At 38.7% G+C, this 25,698-nt stretch overlaps 1 protein-coding gene across 2 annotated transcripts in view; it reads right to left on the reverse strand.

Annotated features, from left to right (window-relative positions):
• Nucleotides 1-20,275, reverse strand: part of LOC114701773 (albumin-like) — a 191,297-nt gene extending 171,022 nt beyond the window's left edge. For both annotated transcript variants that reach the window (XM_037209142.1, XM_037209141.1), the window contains exons 1-13: nt 20,154-20,275; nt 19,405-19,462; nt 18,346-18,478; nt 16,023-16,234; nt 14,548-14,680; nt 13,066-13,163; nt 7,613-7,742; nt 5,893-6,107; nt 4,598-4,730; nt 3,472-3,569; nt 1,675-1,813; nt 1,137-1,360; nt 40-172 (exon numbers count right to left, since the gene is read on the reverse strand). In XM_037209142.1, the coding sequence (XP_037065037.1) occupies nt 40-172; nt 1,137-1,360; nt 1,675-1,813; nt 3,472-3,569; nt 4,598-4,730; nt 5,893-6,107; nt 7,613-7,742; nt 13,066-13,163; nt 14,548-14,680; nt 16,023-16,234; nt 18,346-18,478; nt 19,405-19,462; nt 20,154-20,232 (1,785 nt within the window). In that variant the 5' untranslated portion in view covers nt 20,233-20,275. The remainder of the gene's footprint in view (nt 1-39; nt 173-1,136; nt 1,361-1,674; nt 1,814-3,471; nt 3,570-4,597; nt 4,731-5,892; nt 6,108-7,612; nt 7,743-13,065; nt 13,164-14,547; nt 14,681-16,022; nt 16,235-18,345; nt 18,479-19,404; nt 19,463-20,153) is intronic.
• Nucleotides 20,276-25,698: the final 5,423 nt, after the last annotated feature.

The following is a 25,698-nucleotide window of genomic DNA, read 5'->3' on the forward strand; positions in this document are numbered from 1 at the left end:
ACGGAAACTGAACATACACAGTGTAAAAAGCTCTGTTACCTCTTCAGAGAAGCAGGCCTCCTTGTCGTCAGCCTTGCAGCACTTATCCAAGAAAGTTGCAAAATCGCCCATCACGGTCTTCAACTGCTCATCTGTAGCCTTGGGTTTGTGCTTCACCAGCTCAGCAAGTGCCCTACATTAGGACGGAAGGCAGGAAGAGCAAGGAAATGTTGGCTCCCATGCAGGAAACCAAGACAGCAAGGATGGCGGGGCCACAGTTGAAGTTTACACATCATGGAGCCGAGTGACTTTGGCTTCCAGGACCAAGCAGGCCATTGCCAAATTTAGTATTCTTGACTGTGTATGAGGGCAATTAGGGCCACTTGGCTAGGACTGGATGAAATGGAATAATCAATACAGGTCATTCTCTGTTTTATGTAGTTTCAGGAAACTTCCTGAAAAGCTTCTCTCTTTGCACTTAATACACAGAATATGGCTCTCTAACATCAGCTCCATTTGAAGTTAATAATGGGGATGTTATAAGAATTAAAACAAGCCAAGCAAGAAGAGACTGCTGGGTCACTGTCACTGATATTTGTTGAGCAAACAGTACCGGAGAAAAAGAGTTATGTGGGGTATGAGTCTGCTAACATAATCTAGACCACAAACACAACAGGTCTCCAAAGATGATGAGAACATCTTGCTACAATTCATGCTGTTGGAACCTCTCTCGAGAGCAATGAGGAGTCCACCCTCTTTGTGCATTTCCAGCTGTTTCCTTTGCTATTCTCAGAAGTCACCCTGTGGTCTTTTCTTGTCTCTGCTATGGTTTCATCATGTAACAATTACAGATAATTATTCATACCTTGAAAAAATTCTCCTGTGATTTCTATGGCCAATCATATATCAATATAAATTCACCAGTTGGCTATTTAGAATTTTCTACTGTGCCTCGACTGGAATTGTAGTCTTCTGTGGTCTTATTCACAGTATTAAAGATAATTCATGTGAAAGATTTTAATACATTTTTTCACATAGAAAAAAAGTTGACACTTTTTCAACTCAATAATACCAACATCTAAACAATGCTCTCTAAGGTATATAATAACTGCACAAAAAAAAATTCCAAGAAAATTATTCAAGAAAATATGGCTCACATTTGTTTCTTCATCTGCTTCTCCTTCTCTGGAAGTGTACAGATATCAGCATGGAAGGTGAAGGTCTCAGCTTTAAATTCCTTGGGGACATATGTTTCATCAACAGGCAGAGCAGAGAAGCATGGCCGCCTTTCCACCGCAGATCCAGTACAGCACTTGGTGACCTGATCACTCACTGGGGTCTTCTCATGAAGCACACATACCCGGTTCAGAATTGCAACCATCTAAGGAACAGGCAGACAGAGTAGCAGAACAGTCATTAGATCCACAGACACTCACTTTCTGATGCACTAAAAGAATTGCCATATTGAATTAACAACTTTGAACTTAGCCTTGACTGCCATAGTGATTTATTTATCTTTGAAACCAAACATATGACTTATAAAAATTCTCTTTCAGTTAAATGCAGGTGCCCATGTCCCAGCTACCATAAACACATGCACATATTAGCACACCCTTGCTCCTAAAAGTTAGATTTGTCAATGTTTAATGATAAAAACCCAGCACTACTGATTTTATCATAGTTAAAAAGACTCACATAGTCCTCCACGCAGTGCAGTCTCTTTGCTTCAGGAAGCATGCAGCACTTGCTGCCCACATTTCCTAGATTTCTTGCAGCTTCCACGAGAGTTGGAGTTGATACCTGAGGTGCTTTCTGGGTGTAACGAACTAGGAGCCTGTTATAAAAAATAACTTATATGTTTCCATCAAGGCAGGAAACTGGTCTGGTGTAAAATATTCAACAAGAAAATTCTTCCCCAAATCAGCTAAGACATTTCCCCCCACCAATCAAAGCTCTTCACTTCCAGGATGATAGCACAGTATTGGAGGAAGACCTTGTCCTGAGAAACAAACTAGGTTGAAATCTCCCTGGAGTGTATGATCTTTGTCTTAGATCTGCACTAAAATCATAAGGAAGTGAGTTACATTTCTCTAATCTGACAGTATGGATGTAGTTGGTGCTGCTTGAAATAAATTCTATCATAAATTTACACATATCAACACTATGATAAACTTAAAAGATAGTTGTGAAAAGATGACTGGTTTAATAGAGACAGTGAAAGGATTAAATGAAAGGAAATAACGTGTCTGCCTGGCACATTATCTAGTATCTAATAACATATAGTATTTAATAATGCACCACAACCCATAAAAGTCTGTGAATGACTGTAATCTACTCAAGTGAAGAAATCATGTCAACTCCAAATGCTAGAGTTAGAAGAGCACTAAAAGTGTAAATGATCTGAAGAAGGAATAATGTCTCTTCACTTTACCTTCATAGATAAGGTTCTATGGGATTGTGACATTACTCCAGCAGGCAATTCAGTCTCTATCTCTTCTAGGAATAAAATTCCATAGGAATACAAGATCACAACTATGAAAGTTTAGGTATAACTCTCAAGCTCCAATGTTTCTGAAGTGAACCGTTATTCATGTAACATTTGAATGTTATCTAAATCTTTTGTTATATTTTTGTGTTCAGCATTTCTATCAATTCTTGAGCTTCTGCTGTCCAAAGAATACTACTTCTTGTTCTACCAAATATCATTCTACTGTTTGCTCATAAACTCTACCTAACCTTCAAAGGATACTCCCAGTTCTAATGTATCAAAGTTTGCTAGAACCCTCAAAACTATATACTCCCAAGAGACACTGTTTTATATTATAGTGTGGTGACATTGTGTTCCCCAATATATTATGCATCCTAATAAACTTATCTCGGGTCAGAGAACAGAAATAAACTTATTTCAGGTCAGAAATTTGTGGCACACACACACACCTTTAATCTTAGCATTCCAAAGGCAGAGACCCATCTGGATCTCTGTGAGTTCAAGGCCACACTGGAAACAACCAGGCATGGTGACTCACACCTTTAATCCCAGGGAGTGATGGCAGGAAGCAGAATGATATATAAGGTGTGAGGACCAGGAACTAGAGCCTGGTTAAGCTTTTAGGCTTTTAGTAGCAGTTCAGCTGAGATTCATTCCGGATGACAACTCAGAGGCTTCCAGTCTGAGGAAACAGGATCAGCTGAGGAACTGGTGAGGTGAGTAAGCTGTGGCTTGTTCTGCTTCTCTGATCTTCCAGCATTCACCCCAATACCTGGCTTCAGGTTTGATTTTATTAATGAGACCGTTTAAGATTTGTGCTACAATACAGGGATATAATCCTCTCCATCCTATAAAGGAAGTTATCTACTCTCCAGAATTTTGTGATGGATAGGGATTATAAATAATGTGTTTTCATTACTAAGGCCATATACTGGGTGGCCTAATCCTTGTTTTAAATAATTACAAATTGACCAAGGGAAAAAAATAGCTGAAAAACTACTCACGCATTTTGGAATCCATACTCGCCAAGCCTCTCGAAAAGTTCACAGTTCGTTTTGACTAAGTTTTTAGTCTCTTCTACCAGAGGAGGAAGTTCACCAAGCTGCAACATAAAACAATTGTGTTTATAGCAACCTTCATGAGAGCCCAGTGTAGGTCACTTGCATTTCTCCCTTCCTTCTGTCCAAAGAGACTTCAGGAGATCTTCCCTGTCATGTCTGTCACATTACATTTAAATTGTTCCTTTTATTTGCAAGGTCATTTGGTGCAATAAGTCAATAAGAATCTTCAGGCTCTGGGATTCAATGGCTGTGTTTGCACCAGGTCACCTGACTTGTTTTCTTGTTGTGCAACTGTTCTTCCCATGTCTACTTCAGGCTGATCCCTCTACAGCGGCAGTGCGTGTACTTAACTAGAACTGTTCTGTTAACCAACTAAGTGGATGAAATTAAAATCACACCTAGTCAACAGCAGACCTTCAATAGACAGGGCCATCATTTTCAGGCAATCTGTCTAGTTGGATCTTGAGGTCTCTGAGATGAGAAAGTCTACTGCCAGACTCAGTCACAGAGGGATGCCTGGTATTCAGCAACTTCTTTGTAAAGTACGATTCTCTTCTGGCCCTCAATAGGTCAGAAACCAGTGTCTGCTGACAGGAACCCTGATGTCCTCCAAAACAAACATGCTCCAAAACCTCCAAAATGTTTGAAAGTATTTTAAAGTAGAAGAGTACACAAACTCCTTTGAGATATTAATGGTAAAAGTTGACATTTTGGGGGATTGGGTTAAGTGTTTTTAAATGTGAGTTAAATATCTCTTTTAGTTGGCATTTGAATTTATTTTATTCTCAAGAGTATGAAAAGGGAAAAGCTATGATAAAGATTTTGTGCAAATAAAGATTCCTTCCTTCCTTCAAATCTTCCCTTTCTAGAGTGATTATTAGAGGTTTTCTTACATTTTATCCAGTGTTTATCCTATAATGACTAATAACTTTAAGAGCTCAGGCTTGCCTACATCTCAAGAAAGTATCTGAATTGACCTATAAGTCAATTCTCATTAGTGCATCACTTCCTTTCTCCTTACAGGAAGTGCTGCCAGGAGCTGCTGTGCTCTTGGCCTATGGAAACCTACCACTTTGCCGTAACATGCAGCAGGATTAGCTTCAGCACAGCACTTTTCCAATGTGTCTTCATATTTCTTTGTAAGTCTCAGCAACAAGGCAACAGAGTAGTCAGGGTGCCTTCTTGAATATTGATACAAAAACCTAAAGAAGATGAACACAGACTGAGTTAAATAGATGAGCAAGTAATAGACTCACATAAGTAATCTCAATAGTGATTCACATTCCAGGTGTCCTGCATTGGAATGAGCTCCATGCAGGAAACTGAGCAGCAAGAACTTGGGACCCAGAGATAACTCTTCCCAGGTTCAGCTTTCCCACCACACTGTATTTTACTGTTCTGCAGGGGCAACTTATTAACACCATCAGTGCATTAATCTCCTCCATACAGAAGGGAAAGAAAGATAGCATCGTTCTAACAAGGTGGGTTGGGATAAATACGTGGCACACTCTGTCAAAGCACACAGAGACTGGTGCATATTAAATGGCTGATTCATAGTTATTTTCACTGTATATCTAGTTTGCTTTGAATTATGTCTACAAAGTATCTCAATAAAGCAGTAAATAGAGACATTACTAAAAGTTCCTTTTTCTTCTACATGTGAGGTAAATCTTTCATTAAGTACTATTTACTATAGGGTACAATTATAATCTAATAATGAAATGATAGAATTAATTGTTGCAGTTACTCAAAACATAGTCATTTGTTATTAATTGTATCCTGTATTGCCACACTATGACATTCTGGTAATTTCAATCAAATACAAAACAACTTGTGTCATATTGATATTTTTATGTATATGTGTGCTTTATATACATAAATGACATTAGTTTATATATATATATAAACATACACATATATAGATATGTATCCTTCTTGTCATCACAGATATGGATAGATATAGGTAGACAGGAAAGGAGAATGTTAAATAATGCATAATATGTTCAAATGCATTAGATATTTAAGAAATATGCTTATAAGAATGATTAAGTGATACATACAATTTATATATTCATTGAATATTTCTAAAGATTTCCAAAAATATCCTTATGAAGTAAGGAACATGGAGTTTATGCTAAATGCATGGATGATTGATTTCATAACAATATTTTAAATTACTTAAAATACTTTTCAGGTAAATTTTAAAGGCTGAGAATAACAAGGGTGAACGAATTTACTGGGAGCCACCTAATTCGTGGTAATTCCAAAGAAAGCCTGGATTCCAAAACAGTCGGAGCTACACACACAGTGAGACCCTGTCTCAAAAACAAAACAAAAACTATGAAAGGAAAGGCAAAGACTCACTTGCCCAGGAAGATGTCTTTGGCCTCAACATAGTTCTTGCACACTTCGCTGTCCTCAACAAAATCAGCAGCCAATGAGGGCAGATCAGCAGGCATGTCATCATGACCCACCTGAGCAAGGCAATGGGATTTCTGCAACAGTGGTTTGTCACAGCAAGCCTGCAGTTTGCTAGAGATAGATGCTTGCTTTTCACACATGTACTTGGCAAGCTCCGCCTATGAAAAAGGGAAACAAATGTTTAAGAGAAGTTATCTTTGCTACATTTTTCTGTACACCTTTGTTACGTGGGTAAAGCATATTCATCCTGCTCTAGACAATACACAACCAAAGTGGCTTCTGCAAACACATTCCCACCCACACAGTGCATCAGACCCTGCAGACTCAAGATGCTGTGACTAAAACAAATAGATTCAAAGAGACTGTTCAGAATCAAGTTATTTATTTAAATTAATTTGCTTTGATTGTTTATTAACTTTATGTTTCTATGACTGAGATAATTCAGGTTATTTTTTCCATAAAATTTAATGCTATTTTTCCAAGTTTTCCTCCCAACTGAAGGGTAGGTATTTTAAAACTAAATAACTCATTAAAATATGAGGCATAATTATAATGAGTAATAAGTGTAGCAGGAATCTTAAAAGTTCTTATTAATAAAATCAAACCCGAGGCCAGTTATTGGGGTCCATGCTGGTAGATCAGAGAGACAGAACAAGCCACAGCTATCTCACCTCGCCGGATCCTCAGCTGGTCTTGTCTCCTCAGACTGGAGGCCTCTGAGTCCTCATCCGGAATGGGTCTTAGCTGAATTACTGCTCAAAAGCCTGAATGCTTAACCAGCCAAAATCTTCTAGTTTCTGGTCCTCACGCCTTATATATCTTTCTGCATTCTGCCACCACTCCCTGGGATTAAAGGCTGGCTTTCTGGGATTAAAGGCATGTGTCACCATGCTTGGCTATTTCCAATGTGGCCTTGAACTCACAGAGATCCAGAGGGATTTCTATCTCTGGAATGCTAGGATTAAAGCTGTGAGTGCCACCATTTTCTAGCCTTTGTATCTAGTGGCTGTCTGTTCTCTGACCCCAGATAAATTTATTAGAGTACACAATATTTTGGGGAACACAATACCACCACAAATAAGTACAATTACAGGGCCTGCTTACATACGTAACACATTGAACTTAAGTTTTCCAGGGTTATCATAGCAGAAGAAGATTTGGTTGTATTTTTAATCTCTTGAAGGGGGAAGTGAAGGAGATAATAGTACAACTTTGTAGAAAGTGAGGTCACAGCAAATGTTTATGTACTTCACACAGTTAATTAGGGGAAAGACTATGGAGGGATTAGGGCATCATTCTTTAAAAGCCTCTCCAATCTGTGAGGTCTCCAGCCCCGCTTCGCTCCCCAAAACACCTTAGAAATCTACATTTGTAACTGTTCTCTTTCTATTTAAGCCTCCTCAGAATGTAGCTGAACAGAGGAGTTTGGGGTAATGTAACAATTCAGAAAATTGTTTTTTTTTTTTTCTGTTTTTTGTTTTGTTTTGCTTTGCTTTGTTCTGTTTTTTTGTTTATTTGTTTGTTTGTTACTGGAAAGTGCCACAAAGCAAGGAAACTTGGTAGAATAAAGGAGAGCCCAGAGACCATGTCAACCACCATCAGTGTTCACCAATGCAGCCAAACACATCCACTCAGTGACTGTGAGCATGCAACAACTCTTTACCCTGTCGTCTGCGCATTCAAGCAGGTCGCCATGGCAGCACTCCTGGGTGACTTTGGTAAGGTCTGTTGCCAATTTGCTAATTTCTGTGAAGTCAGCATTGGGGAATTTCTGGCTCTTACGAGCTACCATCCTAAAAAGAAAATTTTCCCATCAAAGACTTATTATCATGTTGTATTTGTAAGAAAGCAGTGAGAAGATACCATTTATAACAAGGAAGTTCAAAACTAACTGACATGAAGAAAATTATAAAAATTCACTAGTTCTTACAATGCTAGTTCTGGCATAATAGTTAATAGTTACATTTCCCTTTGGCAGAATTATCTACTGAAAGAATGTGGGTGGTGGATAGAAAGCATATGCCTCATAAAATTAAAATCAAAGAGAAATTCCTAAAGGGGTGGTTGTCTGAGGGGCATCAAGTTTTTTTAAAGATTTATTTATTTATTATGTATACAGAAGAGGGTGCCAGATCTCATTGCAGATGGTTGTGAGCCACCATGTGGGTGCTGGGGATTGAACTCAGGACCTCTGGAAGAGCAGTCGGTGCTCTTAACCTCTAAGCCATCTCTCCAGCCCAGGCATCAAGTTTTGAGACCTCACCTGGCTTCTGTTCCTGGCTTGGTCAAATCGTAGCAATGTGACCTCAAGTAGGCTTTAGATTTTTATACTATTACAACACACTAAATCAAAGGATCTATGAGGTTAAATTACATAATGGCATGAAAGTGTTTTCTTATCTGGAAATTAAGATTCTTGTTTTTTATCTTAATTAGGACATACCTTTCTGAATTCTAAAGGTCTGTGGAGGGAGAATAAATTCCCTAACTTCTAGAGAATTAGAGAATTTTGATCATGGATCCTTCTGCCAAGAAATTGTTCTATCAGAGAGCTTCTAAGCTCTATTGCAAGATGTCAAAAGCCAAGATCTTCATTATTTCAAAAGTAATTTTCAGTTCTGTAGCTCTGATAAAACTATCTTGTCTTTGCAAGAACCAACCATAGCCCATGTAACAGTGTGTTGTTTCATCTTGGAGTTGCTATATTTATTGATCTGATTGTCTTTAAGAATTTGGATATTGAGGATGACTCAGTGAGGATAATTCCTGCCGACAGTCTCTAGAGAACATGCACAGTGTCTGTCATCTCCATTTTCTCTCCTGTTGGGTTGATTCATTATTGACAAACAGGAGAGGTGCTAGAGGGGCAGGCACATTAGTCTTGACTTATATATTAAAGGATGCTCCCAGACAAAGCTACATAACATAAATGCAAGAGAGGGTGGAGCAAACCTCTCATGAGATTAGGGACAGAATTGGAGTTGTAAGAAACAGAAGGAACATTACCAAACTCCTTCTATTAGGCTACAATTACCCTGATTCCTACACCAAACAAAGATGCAACAAGGAAAGAGAACTACAGAAGGATCTCCCTCATAAACATTGATGCAAAAATACTCAATAAAATATTGGCAAACAGACTCCAAGAACACATCAAAACAATTATCCACCATGATCAAGTTGGCTTCATCCCAGGGAAGCAAGGGTGGTTCAAATACGAAAGTCCGTCAATGTAATACACCATATAAACAAACTGAAAGAAAAAAAACCACATGATCATCTCACTAGATGCTGAAAAGGCATTTGACAAAATCCAACACCCCTTCATGATAAAGTTCTTGGAGAGATCAGGAATACAGGGAACATACCTAAACATAATAAAGGGCAATTTACAGCAAGCCAATAGCCAACATCAAATTAAATGGAGAGAAACTCAAAGCTATTCCACTAAAATCAGGAACAAGGCGAGGCTGTCTGCTCTCCCCATACTTTTTCAATGTAGTACTTGAAATTCTGGTCAGAGCAATAAGACAACATAAGGAGATTAGGGGGATACAAATTGGGAAGGAAGAAGTCAAGCTTTCACTATATGCAGATGACATGATAGTATACACGAGTGACCCCAAAAATTCGTCCAAGGAACAGCTTATAAAGACCTTCAACAACATGGCAGGATACAAGATCAACTAAAAAATTAGTAGCCCTCCTATATACAATTGACAAATAGGCTAAGAAGGAAATCAGAGATACATTACCCTTTATAATAGCCACAAACGATATAAAATATCTTGGGGTAACTTTAACTAACCAAGTTAAGGACCTATATGACAAGAACTTTAAGTCCCTGAAAAAAGAAATTGAAGAAGATGTCAGAAAATGGAAAGATCTCCCATGCTCCGATAGGCAGGATTAACATAGTAAAAATGGCAATCTTGCCAAAAGCAATCTACAGATTCAATGCAATCCCCATCAAAATACCAACACAATTCTTCACAGACCTGGAAAGAACAATACTCAACTTCATATGGAAAACCAAAAAACCCAGGATAACCAAAAGAATCCTGTACAATAAAAATAACTCCTGGAGGCATCCCGATCCCAGAGCTACAGTAATAACAACAGCTTGGTATTAGCATAAAAAATGACATGTGGACCAATGGAATCAAATTGAAGATCCTGACATTAATCCACACACCTATGAACATATAATTTTTGACAAAGAAGCCAAAAGTGTACAATGGAAAAAAGAAAGCATCTTCAACAAATGGTGCTGGCATAACTGGATATCAACATGTAGAAGGCTGCAAATAGATCCATATCTGTCACCATGCACAAAACTTAAGTCCAAGTGGATCAAGGACCTCAACATAAATCCAGCTACTCTGAACCTGGTAGAAGAGAAAGTAGGAAGCAGTCTTGAAGGCATTGGCATAGGAGATCACTTCCTAAATATAACACCAGTAGCACAGACACTGAGAGAAACAATCAATGGGACCTCTTGAAACTGAGAAGCTTTTGTAGAGCAAAGGATACGGTCAACAAGGCAAAGCGACAGCCTACAGAATGGGAAAAGATCTTCACCAACCCCACATCTGACAGAAGACTGATATCCAGAATATATAAGGAACTCAAGAAATTAGACATCAAAACGACCAACAGTCCAATTAAGAAATGGGCTATAGAACTAAACAGAGAATTCTCAACAGAGGAAGCTCAAATGGCTGAAAGACATTTAAGGAATTGCTCAATATTCCTAATCATCAGGGAAATGCAAATCAGAACATCTCTGAGATACCACCTTATGCCTGTCAGAATGGCAAAGATCAAAAACACTGAAGACACTTTATGCTGGAGAGGATGTGGAACTAGGGGAACTCTCCTCCACTGCTGGTGGGAATGCAAGCTTGTACAGCCACTTTGGAAATCAATATGGTGCTTTCTTAGAAAATTGGGAATCAATCTCCCCCAAGACATAGCTATACCACTCTTGAGCATATACCCAAGGAATGCTCAATCATACCACAAGGGCACTTGCTCAGCTATGTTATTAGCCAGAACCTGGAAAGAACCTAGATGCCCTTCAACTGAAGAATGAATAAATAAAATGTGGTACATATACACAATGGAGTACTACTCAGCAGAGAAAAACAATGATATCATGAGGTTTGCAGGCAAATGGATGGATCTAGAAAAAAATCATCCTGAGTGAGGTAACCCAGACTCAGAAAGACAAACATGGTATGTACTCACTCATAGGAGGATAATAGATGTAAAACAGAGGATGACTAGAGTTCTACTCACAACTCCAGGGAGGCTACCTAGAAAACAGGACCCTAAGAAAGACACAGAAATCTCCCAATGACAGAGAAATGGATGAGATCTACATGAGCAAACTGGATGTGAGGGGGGTTAATGAAGGGTCGAGGGAAAGAGATCTTAGGGGAGTGGGAGATCCCAGTTGGATCAAGAGCAGAGTGGGAGAAAAAGGAAAAAGAGACCATGATAAATGAAGACCCCTGTGGTGGTATTGTGTTCCCCAAAATATTATGTACTCTAATAAATTTATCTGGGGTCAGAGAACAGACAGCCACTAGATACAAAGGCTAGAAAATGGTGGCACTCACACCTTTAATCCTAGCATTCCAGAGATAGAAATCCCTCTGGATCTCTGTGAGTTCAAGGCCACATTGGAAATAGCCAAGCATGGTGACACACGCCTTTAATCCCAGAAAGCCAGCCTTTAATCCCAGGGAGTGGTGGTAGAAAGCAGAAAGATATATAAGGTGTGAGGACCAGAAACTAGAAGATTTTGGCTGGTTAAGCTTCAGGCTTTCGAGCAGCAGTTCAGCTGAGAGCCATTGGGATGAGGACACAGAAGCTTTCACTCCGAGGAAACAGGACCAGCTGAGGAAATGGCAAGGTGAGATAGCTGTGGCTATCTGTCTCTCTGATCTATCAGCATTGACCCCAATAACTGGCCTCGGGTTTGATTTTATTAATAAGAACCTTTAAGATCCCTGCTACAGACCCCATGGGAATATGAAGAAGCAAAGTGCTCGAGAGGTTCCCAGAAATCCACAAAGATACCTCCACAATAGACTACTGGCAATGGTCAAGAGAAAGCCCGAACTGACCTACTCTGGTGATAGGATGGCCAAACACCCTAACTGTCGTGCTAGAAATCTCATCCAATGACTGATGGAAGCAGATGCAGAGATCCACAGCCAAGCCCCAGGTGGAGCTCCAGGAATCCAATTGGCGAGAAAGAGGAGGGATTGTATGAGTGAGAATTGTTGACATCAAGATTGGAAAAAGCACAGGGACAAATAGCTAAACTAGTGGAAACACATGAACTATGAACCAATAGCCGAGGAGCCCCCAACTGGACCAGGCCCTCTGGATAAGTGAGAAAGTTGATTAGCTTGGACTGTTTGGGAGGCACCCAGGCAGTGGGACCGGGACCTGTCCTTAGTGTATGAGCTGGATGTTTGGAAACTGTGGCCTATGCAGGGACACTTTGCTCAGCCTGGGAGGAGGGACTGCACCTGCCTGGACTGAATCCACCAGGTTGAGCTGAATCCCCAGGGGAGTCCTTGCCCTGGAGGAGATGGGAATGGGGGGTGGGCTGGGGGTATAATAGGGGTGGGTGGGTGGGAGGAAGGAGGACAGTGGAATCGGTGGCTGATATGTAAAATTAAATCAAATTATAATATTAAATATATATATAACAAAAAAAGAAAATTCAAAGTAATAACTCCAACTTGGTTGATGGCTGAATTCAATTATCTGGACATTAAAGAGTCACTTTTAGATTGAGGGAAAATAAATTAAGTAAATTAATTTCCCCAACTCTGACTGTATTTTTTAATCATTTAAAATGAGATTCCTGGTCTTTATAAACAAGTGGAATCTAAATACCTGTCCTCTGTTAGTCAAAAAAAGCCTTCTACATTTTTTAATAATTTAAAACAAAAACACTGAGACAAATTGTCAATATATTGCCATTCTTCTGATTCACCCCTATCAACTTTTCATGAGGTACTTTATAAATGCACAATCTTCTAGACTGGAAAATTAATTATCAAGATGTGAATTGTGATAGAAGACAACATGTACCATGCTTTGAAAGGTCTCTCTCCAAATCTCTGAATACTGGAGCACTTCATTCTCTGGTGGGCATATGAACACAATGCTTTCTCCTTCAGAACATCAAGCTACAAAAAAAAAAAATCCAATTGAAAAAATTTAGAAAAGACAATTTTCACACACACACACACACACACACACACACACACACACACACACACACACCTTCAAAAGTTAAGACAGCCCTATGCCAAAATAACTTGTTTGGGTGGGGAGTTGAAATCAGGTCCCTGTGCATGTCAGTCAAGAACTCTGCTACTGAGTTGCACCCTCCCTCCAAACAAAAATTTTAAAAGATAATTTACACCTATATTCACAAGTACTCCTTTTGACACGTGATTATTTTGGTACCTAAGGGAATGGAAATCAGTCTGGTCATAGTGGAGGTTTCTAGGTACTTAAAATGCAGCACCAAGGACAGGTCCTGGCTCCACTTCCTGGGGGCCTCCCAAACAGTTCAAGCTAATCAAATGTCTCACTTATTCAGAGGGCCCTGGTCCAGTTCCATGTGTGCTCCTCAGGCATTGGTTCACAGTTCATTCATTTCCACTAGTTTGGCTATTTGTCCTTGTGCTTTTTACAATCATGGTCTCAATATCTCTCGCTCATACAATCCCTCCTCTCTCTCGCCAACTGGACTCCTGGAGCTCTGCTTGGGACTCGGCCGTGGATCTCTGCATCCGCTTCCATCAGACACTGCATGAGAGTTCTATCATGACAGCCAGGGTGTTCGGCCATCAGATCACCAGAGTAGGTCAGCTCAGGCACTCTCTGGCAGCATAGAGACACTGCCAGGGGAAGAGTCCTAGATAGGTATAGTAATACCCAGGGTATGTATGTATGTATGTATGTATGTATATATATATGTGTGTGTGTGTGTGTGTGTGTGTGTGTGTGTGTGTATACCTGTAGTGACTTTTTAATTGTGTGACTAATTCATCTAAGTTCCTACTTCATCAACTTTCATAAAATAAATAAGTGCCTAAGAAAAACAAATGATTCACTTAATAAATATTGATGGAAGAAAGAATTGGATTGCAACATCCAGCCTCAGTAAAATTCACTGCTTTGAATTCTATCTCCAGTAAAATGTCTCAAGGAAGGACTAAAAAGCTAAAAAGCAAAAAACAAACAAAAAACAAAACAAAAGAACTATCCCTTGCTGTCCAGTGTGACAAACACTATTACACTCTGGAAGTCACCACCATAAAGAATTGGAAGACAAGTAAACACGCATCCAAGAATTCCCTCTCTAGACCATCACTGCTAAATCTCAGAAGGAAGAAAGGTATTAGAACTAAAAGCCATTGGTAACGTAAGAGGGAAGAAGGTTTTCTAATGACAGAGAGAAGTCTCATTCAGAGATTCAGATTTCCTAAGTCAACCGTAAGATGGTCAAATCTCTGGGTTTGGTATACAGAGCAGTTCTGTCCCCATCTTCCCAGGGGTCACCTTTGGTGTCAAGCAGGCAGCTTTGTCGGCTTCTGCACAGCACTCAGTCATGATGGCATTGTACTTCTCAGCATAGTAAAGGAGCTCTGGGCCATAGAAGTAAGGATGTCTTCTGCCAACTTCGTGCAAATAGCTAAGTTATGGAAAAAGAAGAAAGCAGACAATCATTTCCCACAGCACATAACACTACAGAAATGATCACTCAACCCAAACCCAAAGATTTGTAATTGACCAAGTTTACTCATTGTGGCCATGAGTGATGGGCTGTCTCTGTTCTTCTCAAGAGAGAGAAGGTAGATTAAATTTGTGTATCTGCATGCAAATATTTACATGTGTATATTTTCAGTAAATAGTTAAATTTGGGTGATGTAATGCCAGGAGCTATTCCCCGCCAGTGGATGGGTTCTGCAGAGGGTGTAAGGAGTGGGTGGGAAAAAGAAGTGAGCCAGGCCATGGTGGTTGGGAGAATCTTGCAGCCTGACTGACTAGCAGCCAGAGTGTTTCTTTATTTATACAGAATTTAGTTAGCAGGGATACATTCATGATGTTCCAAAACATAGATCATATCATTTTTGTTTTTGGACATGTGTTTTACTTCCTTTTGCTCATCTTTTAGTCATCATTAATAAACTATGACAAAACAGATTAATCATTTCCAATCATTTCCCTCAAGTTTTGACATCATTAATAAACAGAGTTATCATTCTTACTCATAAACCCATAACCCAATTTTTGAGAATCTAGAGGCATATGACATCCTGTGCTCAGGCTGGTTGTTTTGGTTGCTTCAAGGACATGACCTTCAAGCAGATAAGGATATCTCCCTCAAAATGTGTGGGTGAACAGTATGTTCAGGACTTTCCTGAATAAGCTTAGAAGCAGCATTCCTGGGAAAAGGCATAAATGATTTATAAGGAATTTTCAATCAATCCAATATCCTCAAATTGTACAAATACTAAAAGTGCCTCAAGTATGTAACAGATGGAGATGAAAACCAAAGGTGGCATGGTGGCCATCATGTGGCTTAGCTTTGCTGGTCTTTGTCAAGCAGCTGCGCTGGCTTTATGACTTCTGCAATTCCATTCAGATGTGGCTGTGCCAATGTAACATTGCTGACTAAAATGAAATTGATCCAGAGAACATAAACACTGCACACACACACACACACACACACACACACACACACACACACACACACACAAACACACCACTTCAGACTATTTTACAACTTCTCAATCTCAGATTTTTGACACAGGCCATATCTGTTTTCAAATATGAAAATATCCTTGATTTTTTTATTGTCATTGTGCACAGTTCTGTGGTATTAAATATTATATTTTAAAAAATTACCTCAAGGTAAAACCTTCCCAGTCTTGATGATGGATAATTGAGTTTTTTATGACTACTAGCGTAAGTGTTACTGGCTGAGCTATTGCTCAGTTTCTATTTTAAAACATAGATATCTGTTTACTTACTGTCCCATAAATGAAGCAGCATTTTCCTGAAAGGAGGTGCACATGGCCTCAGCATCTGGCCTTACAAGTGGGGGCAGGTTGGGGTTGTCATCCTTGTGTTGCAGGAAACATTCGTTTCTTTCGGGTTCTTGTTTCGTACAGCAGTCAGCCAGTTCACCGTAGTTTTCACGAAGACTTGGAATGGAACATAGCTTGTCTCCAAAAAGAGATTGCTAAGTGGAAACCAGAAGCTGTCAAATTCCTGCCAGTACCTGACTTTCTCTACAACCAAAAAGCAGTGTAAAAAACTGGATAAAACTTGGTTAAGAATAAAACAGAAGCAAATAGTTAATGGCCTTAAGGAATGTTGCCTTCCATGTTTTCTATATGGAACTAAAAGCTAGGAGTGAAGTCACTATAATAAAAAAATCAAGGGAAGCTAGGACTTGAAGGAGCATGTGGCCTCATGCTCAGGAGCAACATGTTCACACAACTTCTCACGTGATCTGCTCCTTTTGAAGAAGCCCAAAGTTTTAGTAAATTCCCTGTAACACCGAGGAATAACAAAATCTACTATAAATATTACTGCATTAAAATGCAGCTCTCCAAAGGACTTCAATTGTTAAATAATCCTTCCCTTCCAAATTAATTTTTATTACAGAAGTCATTTAACTTCATGGAATTTTTACTGATCTAAACAGAATTTAATAACTTTCAAAAATGTACTTTTAGGAATATCACAGTACAACTGTAATATTTTGTGTGAATCACTAACTCTGCAATGAGAGGAGAAGTTTTCCAGAAGAAAACAAAAAGAAAGGGCCTACAGATAAATTTGAAAATGGTTTGCCCATATATTAAGTAGGAAGAGAAGCTCAGGCCTCAGCTTGAAATCCTACCTGTAAACAGCAGAACTTCTTCTAAATGACTAAAAAGGCCACTTTTTAATTGTGTATAAAATATTTATTTCCCTAAAATAAAGAGCTATACTATAATTTTATCCAAGTAAACAAATAATAGCATAGTAATCGGCTGAGGCATTCTGAAGATTAGCATAGTATCATTATATCAAGAAAATATTAGACCTCCTAGGCTACTGTAGCATTGCCTGTAATAATCAAAATGCGTGAACAGCCTAAACAGCCACCAGCAGATGAATAGATAAGAAAATGTAGGTGGCAGGTAAGAGTGTGATGAATACACACTAGGGATTACTCTTACCCTTAGAAGAGGAACGTTCTGCAACTGGCACCAACATGGGCCAACCTGGAGGACATGTTGGTAAGTGCAATAAGCCAGTCATAGAAAGACACATTCTGTGTGGTTCTACTCAGATAAAATGCCTAAAACAATCCAATTCACAGAATCCAAAAGGGGCGTGATGACTGACAGAGAGAGGAGGGACTCAGTTACTGATAACGTAGCATAGCCTCTCGGATAATCAAGATAAATTCTACGAATCTGCTTGATGGTATTTTAGTTATTGTCAGTTACAATAAGAGGGCAGAGGGCTCTCACCACAAAAAAAAAATTAGTCAATACATAAAAGCATGCTATTCCTATTTGCCACTGGGAATAGAAATCAGATTTTAGAGCTTGGAAAGAAATGGTACAAACGACAAATTACCATTAAAAATATTATAACTGCTTTCTGTAGCTTCCAAGAATTTTTTTAAGTTGTGACAATGGATAGAATATCTCCATTTGCTTGCAACTTTTATCATTTAATAACTTTTTATCACTTCTTTTCTTTTTGAGATTACTATATAATTACATCATTTCCTCCTTCCCTTTCTCCCTCTATATCCGCACACATATGCCCCCTTTCAGATCTATGACCTCATTTCTCATTAATTGTGTTACATATGTGTGTGTGTGTGTTTATGTATATACAGATATTCCAAAATAGAGCTCGTTGGTCTGTATAATGTTACTCTGATGCATGTTTTCAGGGCTGACCATTGCTAGTGAATTAACCAATTGGTTCTCTCTTCCCTGGAGAAGCCAATTTCTCCCTCTCTCAGCATCCTTGTTTGCCTGGAGTTCGTTGTGTAGGTAGAGGCCTTGGGGTCTTTCATCCACCCTGGCACGTCTGTTGTGTTGTCACTCTTAAGCTCACATTTGGCCAGTCATGTTGGTGAGACTTTTTGAGTCTAGCTTGTGACATTACTAGGAGACAATCTCATAGCAAAATCCCTGTTCCTCTGGCTCTAACAATCATTCTGGTCCCCCTCTCATGATGTTCCCTGGGCCTTAGGTATGGGAGAAAGTATTTGTTTTCCTTTGAAATACTCAGAATTATATAGAAGAGGCAAAGGGATCCTCAAAATCAGAATGTACTGACAATTGATTTGTCACAGTTTGCAGCAGACTCGTCAGCAACACAGGTTTTTGCAAATTCAGTTATTTCATTCACTAATTTCACATGTTCTTCATATGGGCATTTCTGGAGATGCTGGGAAAAGATGACCAGGACTCTGAAAAACAGACATAGAAATAAAACTTTACTATGAAGTAGTTGGCTTTCCTAAACAGCAAATTGTGTACATGTATACCATCTATATTTTGTCTATCTTTCTTACAACTATCTCGAAAGCCTATTCCTGTCAGCTCTTCTCTGAGACATAACCAGGAAGAGGTGCCTTTCCAAGCAAAAAGAACATGGATTCCTACCATGCTTAAGTATAGACGCATAGGTGTGTCAGTAGATTTATGAACATGGGGCAAACCAGCAAACTATGTTCTAAATACATTTCATTGTCAAGGCTAGACATTATGAAAGTCCTTTGAGTTTTTTCTCTTCTAATCCATATACCTCTGTTAATCAGGGGTATATGACACTATTGAGCATTTAAATATAAACTTCTCATTTTCACTATATTAAAACATTTTTACAGTTGGGAATGTGACAATTATAGATCACTTGCTTCACATGTGGGAGTCTCCAGTACTATAAAGACAAAATAATATTCTCAATGTACCATGGGATCTTGTTGTGTAAAGAAGAATTAACAAGTTAACTGCTCAAGGAACTATATATCATAGACCTTTCTAGAAAGAAAACTAAGATTCAATTCTTCACAAGTTTAATGTGGGCTCCAGAATCTCATTCTCCACTAAAGCAGCCATTAGCCACAAGTGGATAGATATATTTGATTAATGTCAAATAACATTTGAGTGTGTGCTCCTCAGTTAGACTTGCCATGTTTCAAGTGCCCAGTAACCATGTGTCCTCCGGCTGCCATATGCTCAGCACAGGTCCACAGTCTTTCCATCAACAGAGACATTTCTGTTGGACAGTGCTGCCCTACAATTTTGCAAGCTCAAGGTGGGAAAAAGGCAATTGAGAACTGGAACTAATACTACCAGAAACATTAAATTGACTTTCAACATTTTAACTTACAGGCCTTTGAAATGTTGTTCTCCCAAATCATTAAACCGATGAGCAATCTCACTCTTGTCTGCGGGAACAGGGAGACAAAAACCACAAAACATATTTAAATATCGGTAAAAACAACTAAGTATAATGCTGCTTTTCATATTTCTTTCCACACACTTAAGATATTCCTTTACTTTATGACACTGGCCTCTGATCTCTACAAAAAATAAAATGAATCTGCCAATGACTCCTTCCTTCTGCATCTAAAGAACTACCCTTTCACCTCGAATACTACTTAAAAACCATCTAAGTGTTTATAGCTTTGCATTCAAACCTAAGAGTCAATGCTTTTATCATGTCTCTAAGTAACTACTAAGACAATCTGAAGTAAAAGTAAATACAAATGGAAGCTCCTTTTGTAAAATTAACAACACACATGTTTAGTTTTCAGTACAGCATGGTAGAGTAAACAGGCCTTCAAGACTGAAGATTCTGGCTTCAGCTGTATTCAGTATAGCTTAAGTCACTCTGCCTAGCATTTCTTCAAAATTAAAAGAAATTTAAAACTAAACTTAAAAAAAATCCCCTCATTATTTTCGCCTAAGGTGTCTAAAGTATATTAATAATATAACCACACAAGGTTTCTCAGATGCAAAAAATCATCAAAGTCAAGAAATAAGCACTGAAGGAAACCTTAGCTCTTTCAAAATGCAGGGCTTCCATTTTTAGGAAAGTAAGATAACAGCGGAGCATTGAAAACATAAAATTCTTACGTGCATCTCGGCGAAACACACCCCTGGAAAAAGCAGAGCAACAGACAAAGAGGAGGAGGAGGAAGGTCACCCACTTCATTGTGCCAGAGGCTTGTGGGGTTGATAGGAAAGGTGAGATGTGTGGAGGGAAACCTGCTCTAATATACTTCTTTAACCAATAACTGCAGATCATTAACCAGACTCAGCTCGCATTTCATTGGTTCCTTCCCAATTACAAAATCATACAATCTTTGCCAAAAAGTTGTTTGACCAAATCCCTTGAGTGTGTTTGCCCTCTGAGATTGTTTTCCCCACATGACTTTGTCAGTTCATTAAAGTTATGTAAAGCATCAAATTTTACATAAGCGTTTAACTGTTCACAACTCTCGTTCCTTACTGTGTTACCTGTATCTCCCATTTGAGCACTTTTGGTGTGGGCCTTTGCATGGAAACTTGACGTATTTTAAAAACTAAGAACTGAATTACATGTATTTCTCATTCCAAATATTCTTTTATTTATTGGTAATAAGGAATTTGCATGAGGAAGGGGAGAAGCTGATTATAGGGTTTCCATGTCTTTCTCAGCCTTTCTAAATTAGACTCTCCCATAAAGCTCACATTGCCTCAAATGTAAACCGAGAAAAAGCCAGAGCAATAAGAACAATCGTGGAAGATATTTAGAAGATTTGTGTCACCATCCCAGCTCTGGCTGTATGTGAAACAGGTCTGAAATATTTTCATCTGATGTGAATCTCTTTCTTTGTGTTTATTTTTAAGAAGAGACAGTAGAAGAACACACACCTAAATGATACTGATGGTGGTCTTTGCCACTGTGACATACTTCCTCTGACACAATAGAAAGATAATAAGTAGCAGACCAGTTGTCTTACTTACCTCAAAAAGTGAGTTAGTCAAGACTACCATCCAAATTGTCCCCATGGTACCTACATGGACAGAGGCCACTGAGTGGCCAGTAAAGCATTCTTGTTTCATATCTAGTTAGACAATGAAAGAAATCAACTTTCTATAACCTCATTTCATGTCCTCATCTTCAGGAAAGTGTATGAAATATATAACCAAACGCAGGAGATATCAAACACAAATAATGGAGAAGGAACAAGTGTTTCCTTGCTGTTTTATGACTCAAAGGCATCCTGAAATGATATAACAGACTAGTCTCTGAAGACATAGATGAACAGAATGTAAAAGAATGCCTGCCTATAGAAATAATTCCACCAGGAGCGAGCGGGTTTACCCAAAAACTGGAAAAGAAAGAAACTAAAGAACAGAGATAGTTCTTTCTTGGACAAATTATGAATTTCTCCTTAAACTTCCTAGAAAGAGTGGACACTATTTATTTGAAGTCAGTAGTCATGCCTAACCCTGTCCTAGTGTGAGTCTGGAGGCATGAGCAAGTATGCAACACTTAAATCCTTGAGTGTATTTGTATTGCTAACTCACAAATTCAGGCTTTTCACACTAGGTTTATATATTTTTAGTTTGATAATTGAATAGAAAAATTATCTGCATATCTACCTTGCATTTATATTGTAGTATAATCATAAATACCAAAGTCTAAAAAAATCAAATTTATCATAATGGACTAGGAGCTCAGTTGATTTACTGAATGATGAAGCCCCAATAAATTTAAAATACAGATTAATAACAACTGAGTCTTTTCTTAACTGTATTAATTCAATGTTTTACATGTACATATCCTAATTAATCATTGGCAGCAGAGAATGAAAGGACGTAATTCTTTACACTATCTCTATGCTTACATTTCAGTTCTACTGATAAGAAACGCTTGAACAGTTACATTTGGTAAGAAAGAATTTATACTCTTTCTTCTGAAAATCCTGCCATTAATTCTACATGTATATTCTATACTGAGAGGAATGAAGCCACATAATTGTTAGTTATTTCTAAATGTCCTATTATTCAAGTTTTTAAATTCTATGGTTAATCTGTCATCAGAAGAGTTTGGCATGACCATAAACGTAAAATTTAAACTGAGTTTTAAATATAGTTTAGAGAATCTAGTTTCTGAGTAAATATAAAATAGCTCAGATAATTTTTAAGTGTTTTCTCATGCTTACATGAGTACTTCATAAGAGAGAAGTGGGTTGAGAAAATTCTTTGGAAAGTATAATCATACGCTCATCATTTACAAGTGGAAAAAAAGAAAAACCCCACTCATGTTGAAACACAGTATGACTAGGAATTAACCCTGAGCTTCAGTCCCTTTGGTCCTTGGTTTTCCCATTGTCTTGTTGGATGTTTGCTGTTTTGTTTTGCTTTCACTCATTTTGATAGGATGGTTTGAAGGAGATGGATTATCTCATTGGGATTTTTTACTTCCTTGTCACCCCATAATAACCTTAAAACCAGCTCGTTCTCTCTCTCTCTCTCTCTCTCTCTCTCTCTCTCTCTCTCTCTCTCTCTCTCTCTCTCTCCCTCCTGATTTCTGGAAACTCTCATAAATTCTTTCAAGCCAGCCTTGCCTTCCATCTGCCAACCTTGGTCCAGCCTGCACGTTTCTTCCCCCATGATCCTATGGTACTTCAGGACCTGTTCTTGGAAATACAATGTGTCCAGGAAAATAAGACAGCAATATCTAATAATGTCCTCAGGATTTTACCACAGATTTTCTGAAAGTACTGACATTACCTGTATCCATTCTAAAATATAGGAAATTTGACTGAATCTGGAAGACAAATAGAGACTCAAACCTGTTCTCAAACTTTTTACTATAATTCAGTGGATATGTGCAGATCCCACCTACTCTGAAGGGCTAGAAATGCCTTATAAACAATGAATTGGGTAAAATGGAAGATCATTACACATAAAATTCAACAACATAATAAGCAAATTAGTTTCTCATTCAGTTATGAAAATACATTTCCCAGTTAAACTTTGGTGTCAATGGACACCAAAGCCAATATTACTTGAGCTTAGAGGGCTTTCTTCTTCTAGTATCCTCTTCAGTTCATTTTTTCAGTGTCTTAAATTTTTCACTGTAAAGGTGTCTCATTTCCTTGATTAGGTTTATTGCAAGGTTTTTTTTTTATTTTTTATTTATTTATTTATTTATTTTTAGAGGAAACTGAGAATGGGGATGTTTTTGTGATTTTATTTGCACGTTATCTGTCTACAGGCAGCCTACTGATGGCCGTAGATTAGTTTTCTATCCTGCACCTCACTGACAGTGTTTATCAGATCTAAGAGTTTTCAAATGGAGTCTTCTGGGTCTTCTCTCTCTAGAACCACATCTGCACACATGGATAGTCTAGCTTCTTTTTATACCCACATCCTCTTCCCTTTTTGTTTTATTTGCTCTGGCTGAGATTTCAAGCACCATTTTGAATAGGAGTAAAGACAGTAGTAGGTCCTGTGCTCAGTGCATGAGTTGGCTGTTTGAAACCTGGGGTTTATGCAGGGACGCTTGCCTCAACCTGGGAGGAGGGGACTGAACCTGCCTGGACTGAGTCTACCAGGTTGATCTCAATCCTCGGGGGAGTCTTTGCCCTGGAGGAGATGGGAATGGGGGGGTGGGCTGGGGGAAGGAGAGGGGGCAGGAGGGGGAGAACAAGGGAATCCGTGGCTGATATGTACAACTAAATTATATTGTAAAATAAAATAAAATTAAATTAAAAAAGACCTCCCTCCAGCACAGCCAAGTGCAGACTATCCCAGACACCTGGTGACCATGCATGTGGTCAATCCATCCCTAATGCAGCTCTGCTGTGTAAAGTGAGCTCAGGTCTCACTAGGAAACCTCTGTGGGCTCCCACAATAGTACCCACATGAATCTCTTGGTAGCCTGGTAAAACAGGCAATGCTGCAGTTTGTGAGTGCATTTCTGTAGACAAGATTAAAGTCCAGAAGGTTAGGCAATTTGCCTAATGTTACACCAGCAGTAAAGACCGGGACAAGAATAATATCTAGGCCATGAGCTTGCAAATCTGAGGGAATTTTCTCTATGCCAAACACTGCTTATTAGGAAGAGGTAAACTGTTGGCTTTCTAAGGAGATGCACTACTGTCCAAGAGTTGAGCCTGAAAAGTTACTAATGCCTTCTCACTGGACTCTGTTTCATAGACTAAAAATCCCTTTTGGTTCCTTTGGTGTATATTTGTGCCATGTCTTATAGTCATGACTCATATATGTTCATATTAAACCATGACTTCTTATCACACATCAATATCTCTATACCTATATGTTTATACTTATATGTATGTGTGTGCTGCTAGTACAAAAAGACTAATTATTAAATGAACCAATGGACACACACACACACAAACACACACACACACATTGACCAGTCAAAGAGATCTATATGCTACTGCTCCCTCTGTCTTTCTGGCTTGATGAATGATTTGCCTTGTGGTTACAGAATTTGGCACTTAGGCCCACAAATGAATTTCTATCACAGTAAAGTGATTTCTCAAGCTTTCTGTCCCACTTGTTTTCCATGAAACGTGATGATTTCTCTTTCAGGAAAAAAAATGATTTTTTTTTTCAGTTTTTCAAACTCACTAACTGAAAAAAAAAAAAGAGTAGTTAAGCAAATATTGTTATTAAACTCTTAGGGAAAATGCTTTTGTAATCCTAACAAAAGCATTGTTGTGACCTTGAATAAATACTGACAATGTCTATTTTTCAGAAAGAGATGCTCCAAAGAGTAATCTGTGAAAGCCATGACCGTGTTAAAATTTTCTGTGACTTACACAAGAAGTTGGGAGGCCATAACTTCCAGGATAGGCATGCTCTTAAAATGGCCCAGGTGCTATTGATTAATCCCCATGCTAAGAGCTGCTCAGAGCTTTTATCCACTCTCCAGTTGAGTATTAACCAACCCTCCGTGCTGATTCAACAGATATTTATGTAACTCTGGGAGCCTCCATCCTGCTCCCAAGGCCAGTTCTCCAGATGTCCCTGAGGTGAGGGAGTAAAGCAGGCCCTGAAGGGCCACCATGAACTCCTAAACCTCACCATTTATTTACCTTGGGGCTTCAACTGTGACTTGAAGTCAAATCTACAATAGAGATTAGAATCTAGGATTCCTTGTCGCTTACAAGTCAGGTTTTTCAGGCAAGGTTAGTATGTTGTCCACCAAGTGCAGAGCTAGGTGGATGCCTTAGTTATTTGTCAAAGGGAATGTGAACACCTTGGATACAGAAAGCCTGGAGAATCCTATCTATCAAGGCTTAGGTGGTTAAAAAGTAAAGCCCATTCTAGGAATCTCAGAGGTCTTCCTAGAACGGTCTATTTAGAAACACAATATTAAAGAAAAGTTTGGTTTGATATAGTATCTCACGATATCGAGTTTAAATTAGATGTCCAAAATAATGGACCACAGAAAGGACCCTGGTTCTTTTGGGCAGGGTTTTTGGCTTAATGCTTTTCTATGATGCTGTGTTTGTTCCCTTGCTAATGCCCATTGTAAAGATTCGATTTGTGGCTCTCAAACTTTAGCATGTGACAAAATCTTCCAGAAGACATTAGAAGCCAGGCCCCAGACTCTCCCTGGCTGCTGTAGACACTGCATCCTTCTTCCATGTGC

Source organism: Peromyscus leucopus, chromosome 10 (genome assembly GCF_004664715.2).
Source record: "Peromyscus leucopus breed LL Stock chromosome 10, UCI_PerLeu_2.1, whole genome shotgun sequence".
Taxonomy (NCBI): domain Eukaryota; kingdom Metazoa; phylum Chordata; class Mammalia; order Rodentia; family Cricetidae; genus Peromyscus; species Peromyscus leucopus.